Source organism: Typopeltis vanoorti, chromosome 18 (genome assembly GCF_054136105.1).
Source record: "Typopeltis vanoorti isolate ZY-2024b chromosome 18, IOZ_Tvanoo_1.0, whole genome shotgun sequence".
In the NCBI taxonomy this organism is placed as follows: domain Eukaryota; kingdom Metazoa; phylum Arthropoda; class Arachnida; order Uropygi; family Thelyphonidae; genus Typopeltis; species Typopeltis vanoorti.
This window is the reverse complement of record NC_143566.1, coordinates 106,652,582-106,677,489: the sequence shown is the minus strand read 5'-3', so window position 1 is coordinate 106,677,489 and position 24,908 is coordinate 106,652,582. Positions and strand designations below refer to the sequence as shown.

The following is a 24,908-nucleotide window of genomic DNA, read 5'->3' as shown; positions in this document are numbered from 1 at the left end:
ATACGGTCGATTTTCTTGAGTTTACAGAACGAAAAACCGGAGTTTCCGAAAAAAAAAAAAAAAAAACTGCTTGCCCGTACCAGAGATCGACTAACTCGGGAACCGGTCGAAAAAGTTCCTCTAGTCACTGACTAGATTTGAAACAAGTCTTGTGCAAACGCCACATCCACTGATCTACATAGGCCGTCTTTGTAAATGTATAGTTCATTTGTACCATGGGCAGAATAAGGATTTTTTCTGATTTTTTATTTATTTTATACAGTTTTGTCTTTTAATAGATATTTTTTAGAAAGTCCGAAAACTCTGCTCTTATAGTCCGAACTTATAGTTCTTATAAACTCTGCTCTTATAGACCAAACATGGAACTATTTCAAAGCACTTCAGGCCTCCAATAAGCGAAGTGGAGGTTTCACACCGGGCGATTCTAAAGACAATTTAAATGTCTATGCCAACAGTGGAATTCGACTCCATAGGCAGTTGGTTGGAGAGTGGATACGCTAACCACTTGTGCAACCATGTCGGGAATATGATAGGCAACGTGTCAATAATGGTTAGCTTGATTCTCCTGGGATAAATCTTCAGACTCTGAAGATGCAGTGTAATAATAATAATAATAATAAGAAGAAGAAGAAGAAGAAGAAGAAGAAGAAGAAGAAGAGGAAGTAGTAGAAGAAAGAACTTTTTTTTCTTATTGATTACAGATAACTTGGAATGATGTACTATTTTTGAGAATCCCATTGAAATTCATGTGGGATGGAAAGTGTTCCGTTAATTGGAGATATGGACTAAGCAAGTATAGCTAAGAGGTAGTGTCTTGTCTGTTTATTGCATAGTTTAAGTGTTAATTTGCTTAAATTATGGTTTTTTCGCTATTTGTGTATATTTACTGGCTTGGTTGACCGAGTGGTTAGAGTATCCTCTCAACAGACAACATTTCAGACAACAGGATATGGTCTGAAATCCCTCCCACTCCTCCCATTGGCATAGATGACTGTGATTGTCATTACCTTGGGGGGGGATGAATTTCATCCCCAAGCTAATGTAAATCCGGTGTAAAGCCATCATGTAAAGCTATATGGCACGGCTTCCAGACCAGATAAAAATGAATAAATCAATTACAAAAAAATAATAATAAACATGGACGTCTGCAGAAACTTTTCCACTTGGCAAAAGCCTGCAGACAAATAATTACATAAATAAATTTTTATTTAATTATTTAATTTTTTGGATTTTTTTTTTCAAGATAGATCCCAGAGGGGAAAAGCCCCGTTTGTCCCCCACCTCTGCGGATCCCTATGATCATAAATAAAAAATAATGATAATTAAAATACAAAAAAACCTCACTCCTCTCATGGCACTAATGTACTAGAAGTTTATAACCTTTCGTTTATAGACGTTTGTTAACAATTAAATGCTATAATGGGGAATAATACATAGGAGGAAAGGTATGAAATCAATGTCTGCTATTTTTTTTTCTTTTGACTGGAGCTCAGAAGAGAGCATTACACATTCCACCATAGTAAATGGCGCTGCGATCGTTTCCATGAATGCAACACACAAGTTCAAAATGGAAACTAATAGACGCACGTAGGAAGAAAAGAGTAGTGATTGTGAATCCGATGGAAATTCTTACAATATAGAATATAAAGAATGATGGGGACTTTGTGGAAAAAATGACAGAAAGCATGCGAAGACAGAAGATTAATCTAAAAGCCATTGTTAAATCAAAATATAAAATAAATGAAGAAATTAGCTAACGCCTTTTGTTCCCTTATAGGGAGCAGGCGAGGCATTGAAACCCTATCTAGCTTTTTGAGACTGAGTGGGCAGTTCAAACTCCACCAGCAGCCAATCAGAGATAGCTGGCTCATGACTACCACTAATTATAGGTGGCGCTGATGAAGAGACGGGCAAACAAGTGCTGCCATCGCTTAGTACCTAACCCTAACAGAATATGTTAGTGTCTGAAATAACGTGAGTACTACGGTCGATTTTCTTGAGTTTACGAGACGAAAAATTTGTGTTTCCAGGAGAAAAATTGCATTTATTTATGTTTTAAACTGCATGCATTATAATAAAACAAACTATACCTTTCATAAAGAAAGATTTCGCTCAGCTATTGCCGAATTATTAACCATATTATTATTATTTGACACCTCCAGGGAGTCCAAGACTCATTAAGGGAGGGCACCTTCTCTACAGCTCTGTCTCCACTGCTCAATCCACCAACTGACTGCAGCTACACCAACGCCATCTACCGCCAAGCACCACCCCACTAGTATTTCCACAGACAATTACAAACATCCATGCCCAGGGGGGGATTCGAGCCTCCATCCATTTGGCTGGAGAGCGGATACGCTAACCACTCGGCCAACAAGGCCAGCCAAATCATCATTATTACATCCTCATATCTTCAAGATACAATGATAGAGGTATACAATTTGGCAGAACTTTTCAAAATTATTCATTTAGAAGAAAATTATTATATATCAATACCACATATGAAAGATCGCAGAACCTAAATTTTTTATTTAGATGAAAGATGAATTTCATTCAACCATCAGGTATTCGACTTTCTGGATACAACTGAAATCACCTCTTGATTCGAAGAAAGACGCTGACCAGCGAGGAAGAGTTTCAGTTTTAGAAAGAGACAGAAGTCAGAGGGAGCCAAATTGGGGAATAGGGTGGATGTTACAACAATTCATAGTGCAGATCCCATCCCTTAATTTTCTCATTGCCAAAACACTTGATTTTTTGCCAAAAATGATGATTTTTTTTTTCTTCTGCAAACCGGGTCTTTTCTCACGATTTTTTTCGTGTAGCCTGATTAAAAGATCGGAATAATATTCCCCGGTTATTGTTTTACCATTTTCAAGATAATTAATAAACAAACTGCCTATAGCATCTTAAAACCCCGATGCCATGATCTTTTCTGCTAATGGAACTGACTTTGTCATTTTTGGGCGCTGAACAACCGGCTTCTGTCCACTGTTTTGACTGCTGTTTGAATTCTGATGGGTAATGATGAATCCAAGTCTTATCCATAGTAATAAATCGACGCACAAAATCAGTTTTATTCTTGTTAAAACGCTCCAAGCATTGTTCAGAGATTTTCATGCGAGCGTGTTTTTGATCTGCTGTGAACAAGCGCGTCACCCATCTTGCGAAAACTTTTTCATATGCAATTCTTCATGCAAAATATATCCTACACGTTCTTTTGAAATGTTTGTAGTTTCAGCAATTTCACGCACTTTGACTCGCCGGTCATCCAATATCATATCGTGCACTTGATCAATGATTTCTGTAGTTGTTACACTTTTTGGACGTCCTTCACCTGGATCATCTTCAAGGCTGGTACGGCCACGTTTAAAGTCGGCAGCCCATTTCTTAATTGTCGAAAACGAAGGAAAAGAGTGCCCATAAACTTTTATGAACTTCGAATGAATTTCTTTTGGCGTTAAACCTTCTTTTACAAAGAATTTATTAACCGCACGATACTCAACTTTATCCATTTCAAGGGATACAGACAACATTTTTGCTTCAGACAGCTGTATAAAAGAAACTACTTGATAGAATGACTTGCAATTTTTTCACATGGATGCTTATGATAGATGTACCAACTTAGTAAAAAAATCTTGCTGATAGTGCTGCCATCTACTGTCGCGGCCGCGAATTTTCAGACCACCCTCGAATATGTTTATATTTCAGTGTGCTCTCTTTCTGTTATTGGTAGCACAAATTACTTTAAGTATTTCGAGAAAACAAAAACGCATATAATAACACATACATTTCTCATGATAGTAAGTTCTGTTGATTTTTTCAAACTCATCATGGGGAAAAAAAGCCATTTTTCATATATCTCCTTTCGTATAGTTTCTATTCAAATAGCAGATTTGGTGCATCTGCTAAAATATATTTTTTTAAGGAATGGATACGGTTTTCAAGTTCATTTGGGATTACTTTTGCTAGTTTTTGCCCCTCTGTTTCTTATTCGAAATCAGTATTCAAAGCACGAAATAAAAAGTCAACACTCACAGACTGCGATAGTATATTATTAAAAAAAAAAAAAAAAAAGAGTTACCGCAACAACTCGAAAAAAAAACATAGCAATCGGTATTTTAAATTTGTACACAAAATGGGTTAAGGCCACAATTGTCCAGGACATATATTTGGGGGTGGACATTAACATCGTTAAAGCGACCTTCGTTTCATGTAACAGTATGTCACCTACTCATTGTCGTACAGATCCGTACCGGCTCTCAATATGAATGATTATGACCATAATTAAACAATATCAACGAGGCTTTCGACATTTTTAACAATGAGGTATTTATGAGATAAAGGTCAGAATTACTAAAATTCTTGCTTGGCATATTCCCCCACTCCACTTGGGTTGATTATTAAGATCAGGTATATAAAAGATCAGTAGTCCAAAGCAGAATCAGTTCTCAAGTCACAATCGACAAGAAGAGCAACAAACTTCCAGCACCATGCTTACTAAGGTAAGTTTTCGAGTTGTAAGTTTTCCTAATTTTTAAATTACGAGGGTGGAAACTGGTATTATTCTTTTGCACAGATAATTTCCAAGATTAATGCTAAATAATAGTAAATATAAGCATTGTTGCAAATTCTAGCAGGACACAAGTACAACGGGAACTTGACGGTAAAAATTATTTTCCCTTCATGACATAAATTTAGAATAAAAGGATCACACGCTTAATTTTCTACTTTTTTTAACGTTTTATGTTATAGTCATAGTGGAGCGCAATACAAAATATTTCACAGGCATCCTATTTGAAACAGAGCGATTTGAAAATTTTCGCCGAAGTTAGCTCCCCCTAGTCGCTTTAGCTAACTTAAGTTAGATTTATTACGATATGTTTCATGTTACAAAATAAAAATAGTCTAAAATAAACATCAGACGGACTTATTATTATTATTTGTTGCAAGAATTGAATTTTCGCCATCGATGTTAGCTCCCCCTAGTCGCTTTAGCTAACTTAAGTTAGATTTATTACGGTATGTTTCATGTTACGATTACAAAATAAGAATAGTCTAAAATAAACATCAGGCGGACTTATTATTATTTGTTCCAAGAAAATTCACAAAAAATGTTTGAATTCTGATGCATAGTCCTACAAGCATATTAACGTTCCGAATCCTTCAAATTATAATTTGCATTAATATAATTCCTTTAATGAAACGATAATAGAACGTTGGTACGCAGACGAAATGAATCATTATAAAGAGATATTTTTTATTTTTCGCAATATTTGATGACTCTCAAAATGTAAACATTACAAAATGTATCTAATCTTGTGATTTCATCAAAAAGGAGTAAATGGCATTCTTTTAGACAGGTTTTTAGACAGGCTATCTCATAGAGACTAAATGCTTTACTTTTTTTTTTCTCTTTAATTACCTATTCAAGAATTAAAACTTTTATACCTTACTCTTATACCTAACATGGCGTCGAGTTAAAATAATAATAATAAAATGAAGTATATTAAAAATAAAGAAAGCTTACTGTTTACTCTCTTACAGGTCATATTTCTTTGTGTTCTTGTGTCTGCTTCCTACGGTTTTGGGGGAGTCAGCGAAAGTTCTAGAAAACAAGATGTAAGTTGCAATTATTTTTTATGTTGATTAAAAAAAAATAATAAACTGATTGAAGAAGTAGCTATATTTTTTTTTACATTTTTAGAACCATCAAATGGAAGCAGAATATTTTTATAACAACCATTAACATTAATATCTAAAACAATTAATAATTCCTTGGATCTTAGAAAATAGCATCAATTGCATTTCATGTAATTGATGTTATTTCGTGTAAAAAGTAAAAAAAAAAAAAAAACAAACAATAAAAGGATATGAAAATAATGACGTTAAATTTACGCCAATTCAATAAAGATATTTTTTAGATAAATAAATGTTTTACCGAAAATCTTCCTCATGTTGTCAATCACACGTCCATACAGCCACAAACGTAGATGCTAATGGCGGGCACATCTGTAGACGTGTTATGTACGCTCGAACATTAATTCAAAAATTACTTTTGAAAAATTGAAAAAACTGTAAAAAAAAAATAGGTGCCGGAACGCCGTTCCAGTGCGTTAGGCCAGAAGAAAAGCACTGTGTGTATGTATATATAGCTTTTTTTTTTTTTTTTTGTAAACGTAACAATCTTATGTACAGGATTAGCCGGTTTTTGGTTCTCTGCAGTCAGACAGAGAGTTACATGCTCATACTCTTGTTGAGGTATGTTACATCGAAATATCAGTTGTAAGATTTAATTTTTTTTTTTTTTTAATTTAAGCCATTGACAGTTATTTTGACATGATACTGTATAAGAAAATAAAATCTGGCATGTATGTGGAAGAACATAACAGTTGCTGTAGGCCAATATTATCTATTTACATGAGAGTGCCAGCTGATTATTATTCGCACTGTTAAGCACAATAGATAGATGGATAGATTAATTTTGAATGATAATCCTCCAATCTTTAAGAGTGAGTCACTGATCTGACTCATGAATCTCATTGTGGTTTTAGATTTCTTTATTCCAAGAAAAGATTGTCATGTGCATACATTTTAAAACGGCCTAGATTTGAAGACATTTAGGCCTGTGGAGATAACGTTTGCATCCATAGTACTACGTCGCCTGAAGAAGACCATCTAAGTTCGATTCTAGTCGCTGACCACAGGAACTTTTCTTAAGCCTTTCTTCAACCAGTTCCTGAGCTAGTCGATCCCTGGCATGGTCAAGCTTTTTCGAAAACTCAAGTTTTTTTGTCCCGTAATCAAGAAAATCGACCACAGAACCCATACTATTTCAGACATTAATATCTTGCATTAGGATTAGGGACCACGAGATGGTGGCATTTGTTTTCATGTCTTCGCCAGGTGCTGTTATTAGTGATTTCCTAGGGCCAGTTATCTGATTGGTCACTGGTGGAGATAGAACTTCCATCCTATCTACAAAAGTTAGATAGCGCTATAACGGCCTCACCTACACCCTATAAGGAATAAAAGGCATTAGCGGATTTGTTTATTTCATTTTGAACACTTTTAGATATTATGTCAACTAATGTGTAATATGCATACATTTTGTTTACGACAATTTTTTTTTCTTCCTCTAGGACTATGGCAATTATGCCTTCAAATACCAGATAGTCGATGGTAAAGGCGCCACCAACGGCAGATCAGAAAGTGGTAATGGTTACAAAGGCGTCGTTGGTTCTTACAACATTGGAGATATAGATGGCCGTTCTCGACGAGTAGATTATGTTGCTGACAAGGCAGGTTTTCGTGCAGTAGTGAAAACCAACGAACCCGGCACTGCTGCCAGCTTGCCTGCTGCTGCCATCATTGATTCCCCTTATAAAGGAAGCTTTGCTGGTAGCTATGGTGGATATGGAGGTGGTCTAGAGGGAGGTTATGGAGGTGGTCTAGAGGGAGGTTATGGAGGATATGGTATCGGCCTTGGAGGTGGTTATGGGGGATATGGCCTTGAAGGTGGTTATGCAGGCTACGGCGTTGGTCTCGGAGGCGGTTATGGTGTTGGAATTGGAGGTGAGGGAGGCTATGGAGGTGGGTATGGTGGCTTCGGAGGAGGATATGGTGGTTATGGAGGTGGCTATGGTGGAGGCTATTAAACTTATGCATAGCCCATCGCTCCTTATTTGGTAAGTATGGATTATTAACTATATATTATATACAGTACCTTTTTTAAATTGAATTATTTAAAGAATGCCGTAATTTGAATCCGAGATGTGTGGGAAACGAATTTGGCACTTCTGTGGGTAATGATATATATAGTTCCAAACGAACCAATTCCAGTTCATCAGAATATATGTAACTGGAAAGAAATCTGGAAAGATATTCATTCCTATTTACAGAATTTAGTGAAGTTTTTATTTTTATAATTATACACTATAATAATTTAAGAAAATATTTTATTTTATTTTTTAAAGCTTTATTTATTTATTTTTTATTTGATGGTTTCTGAATAAGCTTGTGGTAATGCTAGATCGGCAGAAGAAAGATTATTATAGGTTTTATTGCAATCTTGATTAGAACCGGACCAAAAATTTCTTATAATCTACGCCTTTTCAGCTAGTTCAATCATCAGCTTTTCGTTCAGCCATGCAATTTCTCTCCGCCACTCCCGGAAACTCACGAAATTCGACATTGCGCTCACACTATTTCAAACAATAATCATTTAAAGATAGGTACATGTACCCTCATTACATAGACTTTAAAAAACTATATTCTGAAATAAAAATTAATAATGGTTTGATTAATGCTATAATTTCTTACTGCGTTTTATATTTATTATATTTTCAATTAACATCGTTATCTTGTTTTGATTTTTATTGCTTTTAATTAATAATTTCTTCCATTTTGTTCACAGATACGAAACCAAGGACTGTGGTAGACATGGAAGATGGTCTAAGTATGTTTTTATTTCGTCTAAGCGAGTGTGGCGCTGTGGTATTAATGTGATGGTGTTCAAATGCGATACTCTATTGTCAACTGCTGACTGCTATTTAATAATAATAAGAATCGATTAATCGATAATTGCCTATTTCCTGTAAATATTGCAAAGTTACTCTTTTGTTTTACTTATATATTGTATTCTACATGTACTGTGAAATAAATGCCGTTTTAGCAAAGTTATCCTGTCTCTGAACTTTTCTCGTGCAAACAGCACGCAGACGCAGAACACGTGAATTATACAAACGTAATAAACAAGTAGTACACTCGGCTCTTTTTTATGCGGTAGATACGTTCCACAGAAAACCTCATATAAAAAATCGCACAAAAAAGGCCTAACTTACGTTGAGAAATTAGGGATACGTTCCATAATTTTCTAAAACCGCATAAAACCGAAGCAATGAATTAAAATAAACCTAAAATCGCATAAAAAAGTTTATGAAAATTCAGGAAAATAAGAATGCCTAAGTTTGTTTTGAAGCTTTATTCATTTAATTTTTATTGAAAAGTAATTTTTTTTTTTTTTTTTTTACATTTTGTCATCAGAATTATCATCGCTATTAGACAATAATCGGCAATGTTTGCGAACTGGTGCAAAATCACTTTCATCACCAGAAGAGGTAGTCAGCGCATCAGATCTGTATGGTAAAGGCAATGGTTCTTCACAAACAGAATTAGCTTCACCCTCGTTCTGTGCTGATTTTTTTCTTCTGACAATGCAATCAGTGATTAAACTTTGCGATGATGATTTCACTAATTTTTTATATACAGCTCGCAATATCCAAACATGGAATTTGAAGGCTCGTTCAGAATTTGTGTCATTAACAAGAAAATGATTTTCCAATTTATTGCACAGTTCAAGACCTTCCCGAATTATATTTGCAGTGAGGGGGACAGGTTTTTCTTCCGCTTCACTATCGTTTTCTGGATCTTCGACGATATCTAAAGTTAATCAATATTCAATAATATCATCGTCACTTAAGGCATTATCCACAAGATGTTTGCATGGTTGCACTGTTTGCAATACATCCAGGCCAAGCTGCTTTCCAGCAAGCATTTAAAGTTTGTGGTCTTATTTCAGCGACAGCAGATGCAACATGATTTAAGTAGTCCAAAATATAATATTTTTTTTCCAAACGTCAGTTACTGTTAATGATTCATTTTCTAGTTTATCCAATATAAATTGAAAAGTGTGCTTAACATAATATTTTTTAAAAAGTAGCAATTATGCTTTGATCTAATGGCTGAATAACGCTTGTTGTATTCTGTGGAAAAAACACTACTTGCACATTTGGATGTTCTAAATGCGGATGACTTGGTGCATTGTTAACAACTAATAAAACTTTAAAATCGAGAGCTTTTTGCTTCATATATGTTTCCACTTCTAGTACAAAGCAATTATTGAACCATTCAGTAAATACCCAGCAATTGTTACCCAGGCCGTTGTATTATTCATCCAATGTACCTGTAAGAGTTTTAGATCTTTGCCTTTTTGAGCACGTGGTCTTAGAAATCGATTTACTAGGAGGAGTTGCAATATTCGATCTCCTGATGCAATGCTACAAAGTAACAACGTTACTTGATCTTTGCTTATTTTAAACCCACTTGCTTTTTTCTCAGACTTTGCGATGTAAGTTCGACTAGGCATTTTCTTGTCTAGTCGAACTTGGCAAGAAAATGATCTGGACAATATCCACCATTTTCAATAATTTTGGCTAACTTCTCTTAAAAAATTTTAGCTGTTTCTTCATCTGCTACTGAAATCTCGCCTGTACGTTAATCTTCACGTTATGAAGTGCATTTCTTTTTAAAAACTCGGTTATCCATCCTATGCTAGCCGAAAATTCTTTATCAGCCTGGGAAGCGGAAGTAGACGGCTTCAGTTGCTTCATCTGTTCATAAAACCGAAGAGCTTTTTGTTTAATTAAATAACCACTTATAGGAATTCTTCTTTGAGTTAATTCTTCAATCCAAATTACGAGCGCTCGTTCCGTGTTTTCTAATAAAGCATCTCTGGAGTACGATGATAATTTGGCACTTAGTTTTGTGTCAGAAATGACAGATTTTCTTATTGCTGCTTCAATCTTTTTAATTGCTCTAATAGTAGATTCGCCTAAATTAAAATGTTTACCAATCGTAGTAGATCCCTCTTCTTTTGCTAAGCGATCTAAAATTGCAATTTCCATTTCCAAAGAAATTGCTTTTCTTTGGTGCTTTTATTTTCACCATTGGGCCAAATTTAATTAATTATTAATTAATAATAAAAAATCATCAAAATTAACAATTAATTATTAATTAATACATTACAAAATAACCAAGGTGTTCCATGAAAATTTCAGGATTTGTGAAATGTTCCGTCGTAGGAAAAGTTTGGGACACGCTGGATTACCCTATAATCGGAATGGATTATCCTTCTGTTGACATGCGCAGAAGTGTCGAAAGGTCTCGTATCTGTGGGCGTGCACCACATAACTTCAAATCTGCATAAAAAGAGACCCGAGTGTATTACAGTCTTCGCAAGCAGTAGAAAAGTAAAGTTTGTGTGATTACATTCTAACCAACATAACTAAAAAACAATTTAGGGAAGATAACATGGTTCCGTTTTGATTCTATTTGAATATACAATGCATCCAGATTGCTGATTATTTTGTTTGACAAACAGATAATATAATCAAATACAGGGTGTCCCAAAATTCAGGCAAGAAGTAATTTTGATAGAAAACACAGTTTTTTAATTAGAAATTGTAATTTCTTATTGATTCATAAAGTATACAGTATAGGGTTATGCATGGAATAGCATATCGCGTAAATGGCCTCCACGACATATGCACTCTTTTGGCGAAATTTTCCATGACCGTTTTGCATAAATGTCGCTGAATTTCGTTGTTACAGCGCACAATTTCCTCCTTCAAGGCGTGGGTGGTCGTGGGCTTGTTGGCATAAACCTTAGACTTCAAAAAACCTCAAAGAAAAAAGTCCAACGGCGTTAAGTCACATGATCTGGGCGGCCAATTCTGATCACCAAAACGGGAAATTACACGACCAGGAAATGACTCATGCAGTAATTGAATTGTTTCTCAGGCTGTATGGCATGTGGCAGTTGAAACCACATGTCGTCCACATCCATATCTTGCAATTTAGGCACAAAAAACTGGATTATCATGTCGCGATAGCGAGCACCATTAACTGTTATTGCCTTACCGGCCCCATTTTCGAAGAAGAATGGACCGATGATGCCTCCAGCCCAAAATCCGCACCAAACAGTGACACGTTGTGGATGCATTTGTTTCTCAACAATCACTCGTGGATTTTCTGAACCCCAAATGCGACAATTTTGTCGATTAACGAAGTCATCAAGATGAAAATGAGCCTCATCGCTGAAGATGATTTTGTTCGTAAAATAAGCATCCACTTGTTGTTGTTGTTCCATAATCCATTCAACAAACTCTCTTCGCTGTGTGTGGTCATTTTTAATAACCCTGAACTGTCAGTTGTCACGCTGTCTTTTTTTTTTCTCGTTGGCAACACTTTACCGCACAAATGGCGCTAAATTTAAATCTTGCGTGAATTTTGGGACACCCTGTATAAGCAGTTATTATTTAGTATCATCACTTGACACATCCGAGGACTTATAGTGGAAGGGCCCTCAACAGAATCCACCGTCCGCTCATAATATAGAATCCTCTGTCAACAAACAACCGATGTGTACCCACTACATCACAATCCATCAACTACACATATCGCTACCTACCGCAGCAGTATTTTTGCCTTTAAACGGTGTGCGTGCGACAAATTGCCTGCATGCTTGCTAGATATCAATCAATAAATAAATAAAATAAAAAATAACTAGCAGGGAAAAACCTGTCTGCCGGTATCAGATCGGATAACTCATTTTCAACTGAAATAGTCCATACAATGCCATCAGTAGCTATGAGTTCTATATCACATCAGAAGTTCTCGTATTATATTTATTCCGCTATTACATGGAATATATATAATATATAATATAATATATATAATATAACTCGGTTAGATTTGAAAATAGCATTGATCTTCAATGCTATTTTCAAATTATTTTTAGGAATTTTGAAATTTTGATATCAATATCAGTTTCTTTTGTATATGATAGAGCACATTCGTAGTATTTAAAGCAGTTTAATTTGTTCTAAAATTTTAATTTGCATGATGATTTTACTTCTGACTAGCAATGGTCCTTTTAAAGCCATAATTTTAGTTGTTTTGTTAGTTAGTGCTGCGAGTGGCGATTAAAAGTCCTGACGAAGAAGATCCCTGCATATTTCATAAGTTCTATATTCATTCCATTTCCTCCAAAGGATTTTCCTAATTTATTCCAATTTATCGCATGTTTGATTTCTTGTAATGTTATTTCTTCCACTGTATGTAGTGTAAGTAGTTAGCATTATATCATCATTATTATTATTATTATTACATGCCGCCTCCAAGGAGTCCAAAGACTCATCAAAGGATGGTACCTACTCTACAACTCTCTGTTATCCATCACCCAATCCACCAACTACAGTGAACCGCCACTATCATCCACACCTATACCAACGTCATCGACGAGAATCTATCTTTCCATAAGTTTTGAAAGAAGTCAAGACTGGTTTTCTCTTCAGACATTTCAAGTTCTTTTTCCTTTCACCTGCTTATTCACATTTCTTCGAATTTTGTACGCACATGAATTTTGTATGCATGCTTTTTCTTTGCTGTCTACATTTGGTGTTTTTTAATGCATATTTGGCTTCAGTGATTCGTTGAATGCGGAGTTCCGGGCATCGATCACAACATGGGTTTCCATGATAGGACCACAATATGCAAGTGTCACATTACCCGAACCAGCATGCAGCGCCATCTTCAGTAGTACAAACAGCGTGTATAATAAGACGTGGAGGCTTGGAATCACTCACTCTACACGAGCAGATGGTGGGTGTGGCGGGTGACCGGTGAACGTCTCTTATCTGAGTGTGTAACTGCAACTGTAAAATTCAGAGGTAGCGGTGTGATGGTATGGTCCAGTTTTTCCTGGTTTGGCCTTAGAATCTCTGTTTGTAAGAAAAATGAACTCCGAGGGGTATCTGAACATTCTGGACAATGCAATGCTTCCCACTTTATGGCATTTCTTCTGAACTGACCATTGTCTTTCAGCAAGAGAATGCTTTGAGTCATAAGGCTGATGCTGTAATTGCGTGGTTTATGGATATGAACATTATCACGCATAACTGACTCCACAGAGCCTTGATCTCAATGTTATTGGACATCTATGAGATGAGCTGGAGCTTCTGATGAGGTCAATAGATCTCAGCCCACAACAGTCTAGGATTTCGTTACATTCCCACAAGAAGAATGGTCCAAAATTCCCATTGATCGCTATCCTACGCTTGTGGAAAGTATATCCCATAGAATTGCTGCAGTCTTCATGAAAGGAGGTCATACATCTTATTAAGGTGGACACAATGGCTGTTTGTTTATTCCTCACACAATGGCGTCTGGTAAATCTTTTCCAAGCAGTGTATGTATATATATTTGTTATGAAACCAAAATTTATAACCTCATAAATGTTTAATCTAGAGAGCATCCCATGTACTACCTCAAGAACGGAACTCTGAATTCTCTTTACCATTTCCTCATTCCCAAGAAAGCTAGGTCACCAAAACTAAATGCAATTTGGTCATATCAGTCTTAAGAGAGGGATGGCTTCCTTATCTTTAATTTTCAGTGTGTTTTTCAACGTACATTGCAGTAATCTTTTGTGCTATTATATTTCCTGGACTTCATTTTCTTATCATTACTATCATTCCCAAATCACTAACTATATCAATTTCATTCAGTGGTTTCACCAAATGAATAAGAGCCTCCGTAGCTCAGTTGGTATGGACGAAGCCCTTTGGTCGGAAGGACCTGGGATCGATTCCCGTCAGTGACGTGAGGAACATTTATCTGGTCTCTTTCGACTAAAGGTGAGTTGCCGGTCTCGTATGGAGGTAGAGGATTTTTTGTTCCTCAGAACAGGCAAACCAGCCAGTGAACACACACGAATCTACAGTCAAAATTACATACTTAAAATCCTTCAGTGGCAGGGCTCAACCAATCCTAAGGGACAGATGAGGAAAATTGGGGGAATCCCACACGACAACAACAACATCAATTAATACACAGATTGTAATTGTTCGGTCAAGTTCCTAATCTTACACTTGAACAATTAAAGTAGCGGCATTTTTGTGACTTCCACCCACCAAAGGTTATTTACAAATATATAATCCATTTATATCATGGGTGGAGACCAAACATCGAACTCTTTGAAGCTACTTCAGGCCTCCACTAAGCAGGGTATCAGTCTCACTTAGACCGATTAAACTCATCTTCCACTTTTTAAGTGGGTCCACTATATCTTCCACTGTTGCTTGGAGAGCAGATACAAACCAGACGTACTTTATCCATACTGTCAGTCTATTTAAATCATCCTTTCTGTTGCACTGGTTCAGCATCATTAGCAAATTAGTCACATCCATATGTCATTCCAGTATCATTAAACAGTCCAAGTTCTGTTACACCTCACTAGTCAGCTGCCTTCTTCTTGAGCCTGTTCCACCAATAATCGTCAATGTCTACTTTATTATAATAACTTCATACTGACCGGAAGGCGATAACCAGGATTTTAGAACCAGTATTCATAATTTCTATTAAAATTTGTTAAGTAACTTCAACTCTCTTGAATACTCAGGTTTCTTCATCTGGCATGCAGGCATATTGTCCAGAGAACACACGATTAGTAGACAAAAATACAGTACTATTAGTAAACAACAGTAGATGGAGTTGTGTGCTGATGGGGTATTGAGTATTATAGACGTCGGGTTGTGTGGTGTGCCCTGGTGCAATGAGTCCTCGGAGGTGTCAGATAATAATAATAAAACTAAAATTACATGTGTTGATTAGATTAGTCACTAATTCATTGAATTTCAATGAGTTATAACTTTTGACACAGACGTTGGATTTTTAGAAAAGCATCACTATTAAACTTCTTCAAATTTTATCTGAGATATTGTGAGAGTTCTCCAGAATACAATGGAAATACTAACGAATTGAAGATGGCAGCACTTGGGCTCTACACCATTAATAGATTCCATTGTTAATCTGGTCTGAAGACTGCTTGCTATTTTTCTCTTTCTAATTCCATTTTACTAGGAAAGCAATTTAACATTTTTATTAAAATTGATTTTATTATTATTATTATTTATATGGGCACTCCATGGAGTCAAAAGACTAATCGCGGGAGACCCACACTGTCCATATTAAGACAATACCTATCCTACATCTCCTTAAACTATTCACTGTTGGGGCACTCACAAACCACTTCTGGCAATCCATTCCACTCATTCACCACTCTCCAAGAAAATAACCTAGTCCATACACATATATATGAAATATTTCGTATTTTAACTATATATATAATAGCCTGGGTAGCTCAGTGGATGTGGCGTTTGCCAACCACGGCGCTTGGCCGCACGAAGGAAGACTTGGTTTCAAGTCTAGTCGGCGACTAGAGGAAATTTTTCTAAGCCTTTTTTCGACCGGTTCCCGAGTTAGTCGATCTCTGGCACGGGCAAGCAGGTTTTTCCTCCCGGAAACTCGGGTTTTTCGTCCTGTAAACTCAAGAAAATCGACCGTAGAACCCACATTATTTCAGACATTAAATATATATTGTGTTAGGGTTAGGGACCACGAGATGGCGGCACATTTGAGCCGTCTCTCTTCACTGAGTACCGCTTAATTAGTGATAGCCTTGGGCCATCTATCTCTGATTGATACCAGTGGAGATTGAACTGCCCACTCAGTCTCCAAAAGTTAGATAGGGCTAAATGGCCTAGCCTACTCCCCGTATACGGGAATAAAAAGGCGTTAGCTGATTTGATATATATATATATATATATATATATATATATATTGCATGTGGCTGCTTTAATGTTAGGTATTGTTATTGCCGCGTGTTTGGTATATGGACCACAATGAGTTCTTATGAAGTTAGGGTTTTCTTACTGTGTGGAAGCTCATTTAAAGGCTTGGTACATAGAATTGATGGGTTGCTTTTGCAGTTGTAGCAATTGTATCATATGCTGAGGTCTTATTTGATATGGCATTGTTTCGGTATTTTGTGGTAAAGTAGTGTCTTAGCATGATAGTGCAGTGTCTAAGATTTGTTACAGTCAGAAGTCGATTGTTCGTGTATGTTGATGGACGAAAAGAGGGATACTATTGTGGTAACAACAGCTGTTTTTGCCATCAGCCTGTTTTGTAGTGCGTTTTGTTTTTTTTCTTTTTTTTTCATTAAGTATTGCATTAAGTAAGCAAGCTATACCACATATCAGTATAGACTCAATTAGGGATTTGTAGATGACTTCCTAGTATTAGAAGTTAATGTCTTGTAAGTGGTGCATTTTAAATAGCAATATAAGAAGTTTTTTTTTTTTTTTTTTTGTAGATAACTAATATGTGTGTTCCATCGCATATTGTAGTCAAAGTGCAGGCTTAAGTATCTGAGGTTTGTAACTTCCTGGATTGTTGAGCAAGGACAGGATTTTGTTTTCTTTGGACAATGTAAATTATGATGTTTCAATGATATGTGTGAGAGATCTGTATCCATCCGAGGGGTTTAAATATTATGAGCTGAGATTTGCGACTATTTATTACCATAGAATTACGCATGAGCCAATCAGTGATTATTCTGAAGTCTTTGTAAATGTTGTAAGCCTATTGATGGGTCATTGTAGCGGGCCATGAGTAGTGGGCATCTGCGTATTGGTAGATGTGACTGTATAGTTGTAGGTTGGATAGATCGTTTACAAAAATATTAAAAAAGGCATGGCGATAGGATCGCCCCTTGCGGAAGGCCACAATCTCAGTTCTGTTGCTGTAGGTATGATTTATTTTTATAATGTTAGTCTGTTTTTCAGAAAGCTGTCGAACCGTTGGGATTTTCCTCTTATGCCTACCGCTTCGAGTTTTTTTTTTTTTTTAAAGTATTATGTGCTCAATGGTGTCAAAAGCTTTCGAGAAGTGAAGAGCAAGTGCCAGTACGAAGTCGTTTTTGTGCAGGGATGATTGATTATGTCACAAAAATCTTCCAATAAAATGCTGGTTCCTTTATTTTTACGAAATCCGTATTGAATGTTGGATATTATTTCGAAGTTCTCTAGATATGTGGATATTTTTTCACTAACTATTCTTTCCACGATTTTTTCTATTACTGACAACGAGGATATAGGCTTGTAATTATTAATTTATCGGATTTTCCTTTTCTGTGTAATGGAATTATTACTGTTGTTTTTAGGTCTGGTGGTATTTTACATTTCTGAAAAATTAGGTTTAACAGTTTGAGTATAACTGAAGATACGGAGATGTACTGCAGTTTAATATCTCTTGGCAGTATTTGATCGAAACTAGGGGATGTTTTAAAGTTGATTTTTAAGATAACCGTATCCAAATCTTTTCGTGTTATCTTGGGAAACCAACGCTTATTTTGTGTCTGGATGGTGCTGGTGTTCGGCTCTCAAGGGCGGGTATAGTTCGCCTTAAATTTGTAATTTGTTGCTTGAAGGTATTTTTTAAATTTGTTCGCTAGTTGCTTGTTACTTAAACTGTGTTTGGCAAAGTTCTGGATAACAGTCGTTAAGACAAACGGGATGGCATTTTATTGAGTTCTTCGTTTATTGTTGTTCCTTTATTTTTCCCTTAATTTAATTTATTTTTATTGGTCTAATAATTACGTTTAATTATTTGTAAAATGTTGATGTAAAATGTATTTCTGATTGGATTGGAGTTTGTTACTGCATTCTGTATATTCGCGTTTGAATGATTACATGGATTTCTTTTTAGCTGGTTCCATAAATAGTCTTTTTTGTATATTTTATATAGAGGGATAATAATAATAATAATAATAATAATAATAATAATAATAATAATAATAATAATAATAATGAGAGATTCATTAACCGTGTTTAGCATTGTTAAACCTCTACCAAAGCTTTGATAAAAACGTAACTAGGATTCCAGCATTTGTTTCGGGCATCAACTCCTAAATTTTCTCTCTGTTGATGAATTATCTAAAGCAAATGTTTTTTTTTTATATATATTGAAATTTATTTTCATAATAAACATAATTAAGTTTTCATTACAGCAAAATTCTTACTTTTTTTGTTCACTGACATTTATGTTATTTAGCAAAATAACGTAACAATTACAATATTTACATGATTTATTTTATTTTATTATTTTTTTTTTGCATAAGAGGTATTCCTCTGTTTTTTTATGACAGTTTATAATAGTCACTTGCAACAGAATTTTCCGTCAAACAGCTGATGCATATTTCGTAGACCTGTTTTCGATTTTCCATTTGGGTTACTACAATGAATAAATAATAATAATAATAATAATAATAATAATAATAATAATAATAATAATAATAACAATAAAGTATTGTTAACTAAATATAAATATAAATAAAATTGAATTAATAAGGATTTAGATAGCAATGTTTTACAGGAAAGACACATGATATTTTGAGCCGAAAACTGCTTATTTTTGACAAATTTTTACCGAACACAAATTTCTTAATCATAAAAGAAATCAAATAATCAAACGAAACATACTTATTTAGCTTTCTATAATTTTAAAGAGTCAATAAAAAATGTGAAATATTTTTCAAGAACTTGATGAATTAATCACTCTTTATTAATACGTTTTAATAATTTTATAATTAATAATTTAATTATTAATTTTTAATTTTTTTTAATTTAGATTTAATTTTTAATAATTAATGTTATTAATAAGGATCCTGTAATAATAACAGATCCTGAAAATAAAGAGACTTAAGCAAAATTTGAAAGGGAGCCTGAATAAAATTTTAACGCCTTATTAATACCTCCTCCCCCACAGATGAATTATATAAATTATTATTTGTTGTTATAGTTTCAGTAAATAAGTTTCATAGGAGGCGCTAGGTGTTTATTTCAAGAAGTAATGTATAGTATGAGAGAGAGGCGCATGCGCGTTGGAAGCGATTACAAACAATATCATTTCGGAAACTTCATATTTCTACTGCTATAGTGAAAAACCATAGTTTACATTTGATTAGGATATGAATGAAAGGATCGTCAAAGTTACGTGTAGCTAAAATGAAAATGTCTTTAAAAAAATATTTAAAAAAATTCATCTATACTGGGAGAGAAACAAACTAACTAAATTGATTTGCACAAGCAGTATTTAGCAAAAATTCATTAGTTTGAATGAAAGTATGTACATGACAACTACCACCACGACAGTCAGTAACTCATACTTACCCATAAAAAAGAAGCATCGATGCACTATAATTTAGTATATTAGGCCAGGACCATAGCCTCCAACATAACCAGCTCCATAACCGCCACCAGCTCCATAACCGCCACCAGCTCCATAACCTCCACCAGCTCCATAACCTCCATAACTGCCGGCAAAATTTCCTTTGTAAGGTGAATTAATTTTAGCAGCTGCGGGTAAGCTGGCTGCAGTACCTGGTTCGTTGGTTTTCACCACTGCACGAAAGCCAGCCTTGTCAGCAATATAGTCAACACGACGAGAACGGCCATCTATATCTCCCAGGTAGTAAGAACCAACGACACCACCATAACCATTTCCGCTTTCAGAACGACCATTAGTTGCACCTTTTCCGTCAACTATGTCATACTTAAAAGCATAATTGCCATAGTCCTAGGAAACAGACAAATCGACTTAATAATTTTTCAAGTTGCAAGTATTCACTTTTCAAGTTAAGTAATTTTTTAATTTAATAATTATGGTAAAAATAACAAGAATAATTCATTTAGTTTAAAAGTATTAATGTTGACTATGCACCCTTGTAGTAACGTTTCTAGCTCCATAATGTTAACCACTTAAAAATTATAATTTAAATCCCAGACGCTGGTTAGCAAAACTTTTTCTGCATTAGTGATATTTGAAGTAGGCATGGGGACCCTGTGTAGCTAAATGGAAGTGGTATGTGCCTCCATAGCGCTAAGCTGCCTGAAGAACAGTAACCTAAGTTCAATTCTAGTCACCAACTAGAACTTTCTAAGCCCAGAAACTAGAGTTTTCTTCCCGTAAAAGTAAGGAAATTGACTCTAGAATCCAAACTATATCGGGCAATAAATGTAAGATTAGGGACCACAAGATGGCGGCACGTGTCAGCTGCCTCTGTTCACTGGATGCCGTGCATAATTAGATATATTGGTTATCTGTGGAGACTGAAGTGCCTCCTCAGTTTGTTAGATTGGCTGAAAAGGTCTTGCCTAATCTCTATATGGGAATAAAAGGCATTAGAGGAAGCAGGCAAGTAGGATTTTCTTCGAAAACCTGTGGTTTTTAACTCATCAGCTCTACTTATCTGTTCATGGCTACTGATTTTTAAACTCAACTATCGGTAAGGACTAAGGCTGGCGGCAGGTTACCTACCAATTTCCAAAACTTCGGTATGGCTAAAAGAGTCCGAGAGCCCTTGCTAGTTTCTTTCGAATTAATTTCATTTGATCAGTTCTAAGTATTAATTTAATTTAAATATTTCTTTTAATAAATTAATCAACATTTGATATGGTTTTTCTAATCATTAATTTCTTTTATTAATTTTAAATATAAGAGTAGCCTCTTCAAACTTTTCAAGAAGCACATTAAAAGATTTTTCTTAAAAGTCCACCTAAATAGTCTAAAATGTAACTTGAAGATAGATATTAATTATTATTTTAATAATTTGTTTTAATTTTTGTACTTACGTCTTGTTTTCTAGAGCTTTGACTTTTACCTCCAAAGCCGTAGGCAACAGTCACAAGGACACAGAGCGATACTATCTATAAGAAAATAAGTTTTATTTATTTATTATTTTGTTTTATTTTATTTATTATAAGTGACACCTCCAGGGAGTCCAAAGACTCATCGAAGGAGGACACCTACTCTACAGCTCTGTCTCCACCACTCAATCCAACTACAACTAAATGCAACTACACCAACACCATCTACCGCTCACTGCTACTAGTAATATTTCCACAGACAACGACAAATGCCGAGTTATACATATTATTATTATTATTATTATTATTATTATTATTATTATAAGACACCTTCAAGGAGTCCAAGGACTCAGAAATAAATAATTATTACTGAAACGGTACTTTTTGCTTCGAAAATGAAAATCGCAAACTGAAGCACTAAAACAATGTCAAAGTATATGCTACATGCGAACATCAAACACTAGTGCAATAAATTTAAATGTATGTATATTATGAATGAAACAATGCTCAGAATATCCGAAACAATAGCTATAAAGTGTGACGCGAACTCTACCAACGTACACAGGCCCTACATAATCTCCGAGGTTTGGAAGCTTCACAACATAAAATTGAGGTCACAACCCCGACCAATAGGCGACAACACAAACACTTCAAAAGCAGAAGCACCTACCCGACCTGACATAGCATCCACTTTCCCAATGTGTTCAGATGACAACCAAGAATAATCGAAACGGACCGCACCCCATCAACCACTTTTCCCCTTCCCCCCCTCCCTATTTTAAAAAATCAACCCTTTCACCTTTTCCCCCACCCTGTATAATATAATATATATGTTTATATATATTACGAAAAAAACCCCGGGTTTTTCTAACTTAATTCTCCCAAATTGCCTACCCCCCCCACCCACACTCAGTAGTTTTTCGACATCGCAGAAAGAGGAAAAGCCGCAACACCCAGAAAAAAGTATGTGTAAATTTCTATTTCTTATGCTACATATACTTTTTGGTAAATTTACACCTACAATGCCTAAGAATCCATGAGTAAATAGCCAATGACATTTAAATAGGGGCACTCCTAAACTGAAGCAGGCTAAACAGCCGTAATTATAATAATTTAAATTTATTTCTATTAACTATATTTTACTGACATGTTACAGCATTGGCTTATTTTAAATAGCATATCCCCTAAGACTTCGGAAATACATACATACTACAGACTTATAATACCAGAATTCACGTATTATATTTACTCAAGTAGCAATACGTTCCTATTTATTTATTATTATTAATATTTTAGAGACGTGACGTCATTAGAGAGGAAGCGAATCGTCTGCTTTTTTTTTATCATGATATTAAGCCACCACTGTTTGTAGAATGCTTTGTGATATTACACGAATATTCCTCTGAAAGAAAATAAATATCTAAAACAAAGATACGTTAAAAAAAAAAAACTTCTACGATAGGAGAATGATAATACATTTGCGCATTATTATAATAATAACGAGAACAAATATGAATTATTCAAACGGAGAACGGTGAAAGTATTTCAGATATGCATAACTTCTGAATAAACTTGTTTTCAATAAGATTATTTCTTCGCGTTATGAAGAGACCTATTCTAAACTTACCTTAGCGAACATTGTGATTATATTTGTTTTCCCTTGTTGTTGACGAGAAGACAACTGTTTCCTTCCTTCATCGCTGCCCTTTTATATACCCAGTTTTAAAATCGAATCCACGGGAAGGTTAAAAAAAAGTACAACAGGAATTTCAAATATTTTTATCCATTTTTATGTGTGTCGAGAGCATAGATTATAAAATAGTTTAATTGCCAGCATTGAGGCCGCCAGCTGGCTACCAATTTCTAATGCCAGTTCTACACTTTACGTCAGCGCTGGGTGACAGACTGTTACGGTAAATGAAGGTCAGGCGAAAAGTGTTAATGTGCAGCTTAAAATATTTCTGTAAACTGCAACAAAAGTGTGAAAATACGTTTGCGTAACTTAGAAATTCCATTCCCATCTGGTGTCAGCTTTCAGTATTTTAAATTTCTTGCAGACGATCAGTTAGTACCAATGTTATTTCTAAGCTGTATCATTAGTCTTTCGAAATAGTTTTGCGATATTACTTTAGAAATGCAAAACTTACAAAAGTGTAAGAAAAGAGAGAAAGGGGAAAAAATATAGTAATCCTTTGGAGAAAAAAAAAATCCCGAATACTGTTCTCTCTCTCTCTCTGTATATATATATATATATATATATATATATATATATATATATATATATATATATATATATATTATATATATATATAGATTATATATATATATATAGATTATATATATATATATAGATTATATATATTATATATATATATATATATTAAGATGATTTTACCACTTATTTTTTTATAGACAAAAATTGCGTCTAAGAGTTTCTGAATCATAGATGATAAGTTACTTTGTTCAGTGACTGATATCACAGGAGGTGGGGGAAGCGTGCGATCTTGGGATATTAGGGGACAAAGAATTGAAGTTCAAGGGACATATTGCAAAAATAATAAGAACAGCACAAAGAAATACTAGTATACTAAGAAGAACACTGACAAGTAGAGATAAGGATGTGATCATTCCGCTGTACAAGGCTTTGATTAGACCACATTTGGACTACTGCGCATCGATTTGGTCACCTGCAATCCTAAGTGAGAAGCAAGCTGTTGAAAAATTTCAGAGGCGAATAACAAAAGCAATATTGGGATTGTGGAATACTGACTATGAAGACAGGCTAAGAGAATGTGGATTACAGATGATAGTCAATAGGCGGAAGAGGGGGGGCGATATGATTGAGACATATAAATTGCTAAGGGGTGCTTATCAAATAGATACCGAGGATATTTTTCAAAGGGTTGACAGAGGGAAGGGAATAGAGAATAAGAGGTCATTCTTGGGAGTTGTATAAAGGTGTGGTGCGTAAGAGAGTGCGGCATGACTTTTTTTTTTTTTTGCATGGAGAGTGGTTGGTGTATCTCAGTTAGAATGCATCTTACTATAGCCTCCGTTGATGAGTCTTGACTCCAGGAGGTGTTTTTATAATAATAATAATAATAATAATAATAATAATAATGGTGATAGGATGCACGTTCTATCATTATTGGAAACAAAAGAAGAAAAAAAAATCGGAAGTAGGACGTAATGATCAAAAACCCACCGCACAAATTTTGAATTTGGTGGTCATGATTTGTTCAGTTTAGTTCCTTGAGAATATTACTCACCGGATGGAGTTGTCTCAATATTGAAGCTTTAGCTGGATTCTGATGATTATTGGTCGTTATACCTGGATCCTTGACCATTCTCATCCTAGATTAAGACATGGGCAGTGTGTTTGTTTATGAAAGAAAATGGATAGTATACGAGATAATGGATAGTAGATAATATTAAGATAATGTTTCTTGTTACAAAATATCTCTCTGAGTCTGTACAATAACAAGACCGACTCTTAAGCAGCATAATATAGTCTGATTCTAGATTATATCATGATTAACTGACAACTAATTGCTTCGAAGAAGAAATAGTGCAAACTCA

General features: G+C 35.0%; 2 protein-coding genes across 2 annotated transcripts; one reads left to right on the top strand and one right to left on the bottom strand.

Moving 5' to 3' along the window:
* Nucleotides 1–1,129: 1,129 nt before the first annotated feature.
* Nucleotides 1,130–8,682, top strand: LOC150097034 (uncharacterized). Its single transcript, XM_090408606.1, has 3 exons — nt 1,130–5,622; nt 7,143–7,688; nt 8,417–8,682. Exons 1-2 carry the CDS (start codon nt 5,500–5,502, stop codon nt 7,656–7,658), a joined length of 639 nt encoding a protein of 212 aa, XP_090264732.1. The 5' UTR covers nt 1,130–5,499; the 3' UTR covers nt 7,659–7,688; nt 8,417–8,682.
* A 10,070-nt stretch (nt 8,683–18,752) lies between these two features.
* On the bottom strand, nt 18,753–23,143 carry LOC150097033 (adult-specific rigid cuticular protein 15.7-like). Its single transcript, XM_090408024.1, has 4 exons — nt 22,957–23,143; nt 21,315–21,389; nt 19,854–20,259; nt 18,753–18,915 (listed from the first exon to the last, which is right to left on the bottom strand). Exons 1-3 carry the CDS (start codon nt 22,966–22,968, stop codon nt 19,885–19,887), a joined length of 462 nt encoding a protein of 153 aa, XP_090264150.1. The 5' UTR covers nt 22,969–23,143; the 3' UTR covers nt 18,753–18,915; nt 19,854–19,884.
* Between the last annotated feature and the right edge of the window lie 1,765 nt (nt 23,144–24,908).

Coding starts and splice junctions, on each gene's coding strand:
- LOC150097034 (XM_090408606.1), top strand. CDS start 5,500: ATGAAGTATATTAAAAATAAAGAAAGCTTACTGTTTACTCTCTTACAG. Junction 5,623..7,142: donor AAAGTTCTAGAAAACAAGAT/GTAAGTTGCAAT, acceptor TTCTTCCTCTAG/GACTATGGCAATTATGCCTT.
- LOC150097033 (XM_090408024.1), bottom strand. Junction 20,260..21,314: donor AAAGCTCTAGAAAACAAGAC/GTAAGTACAAAA, acceptor TCTGTTTCCTAG/GACTATGGCAATTATGCTTT.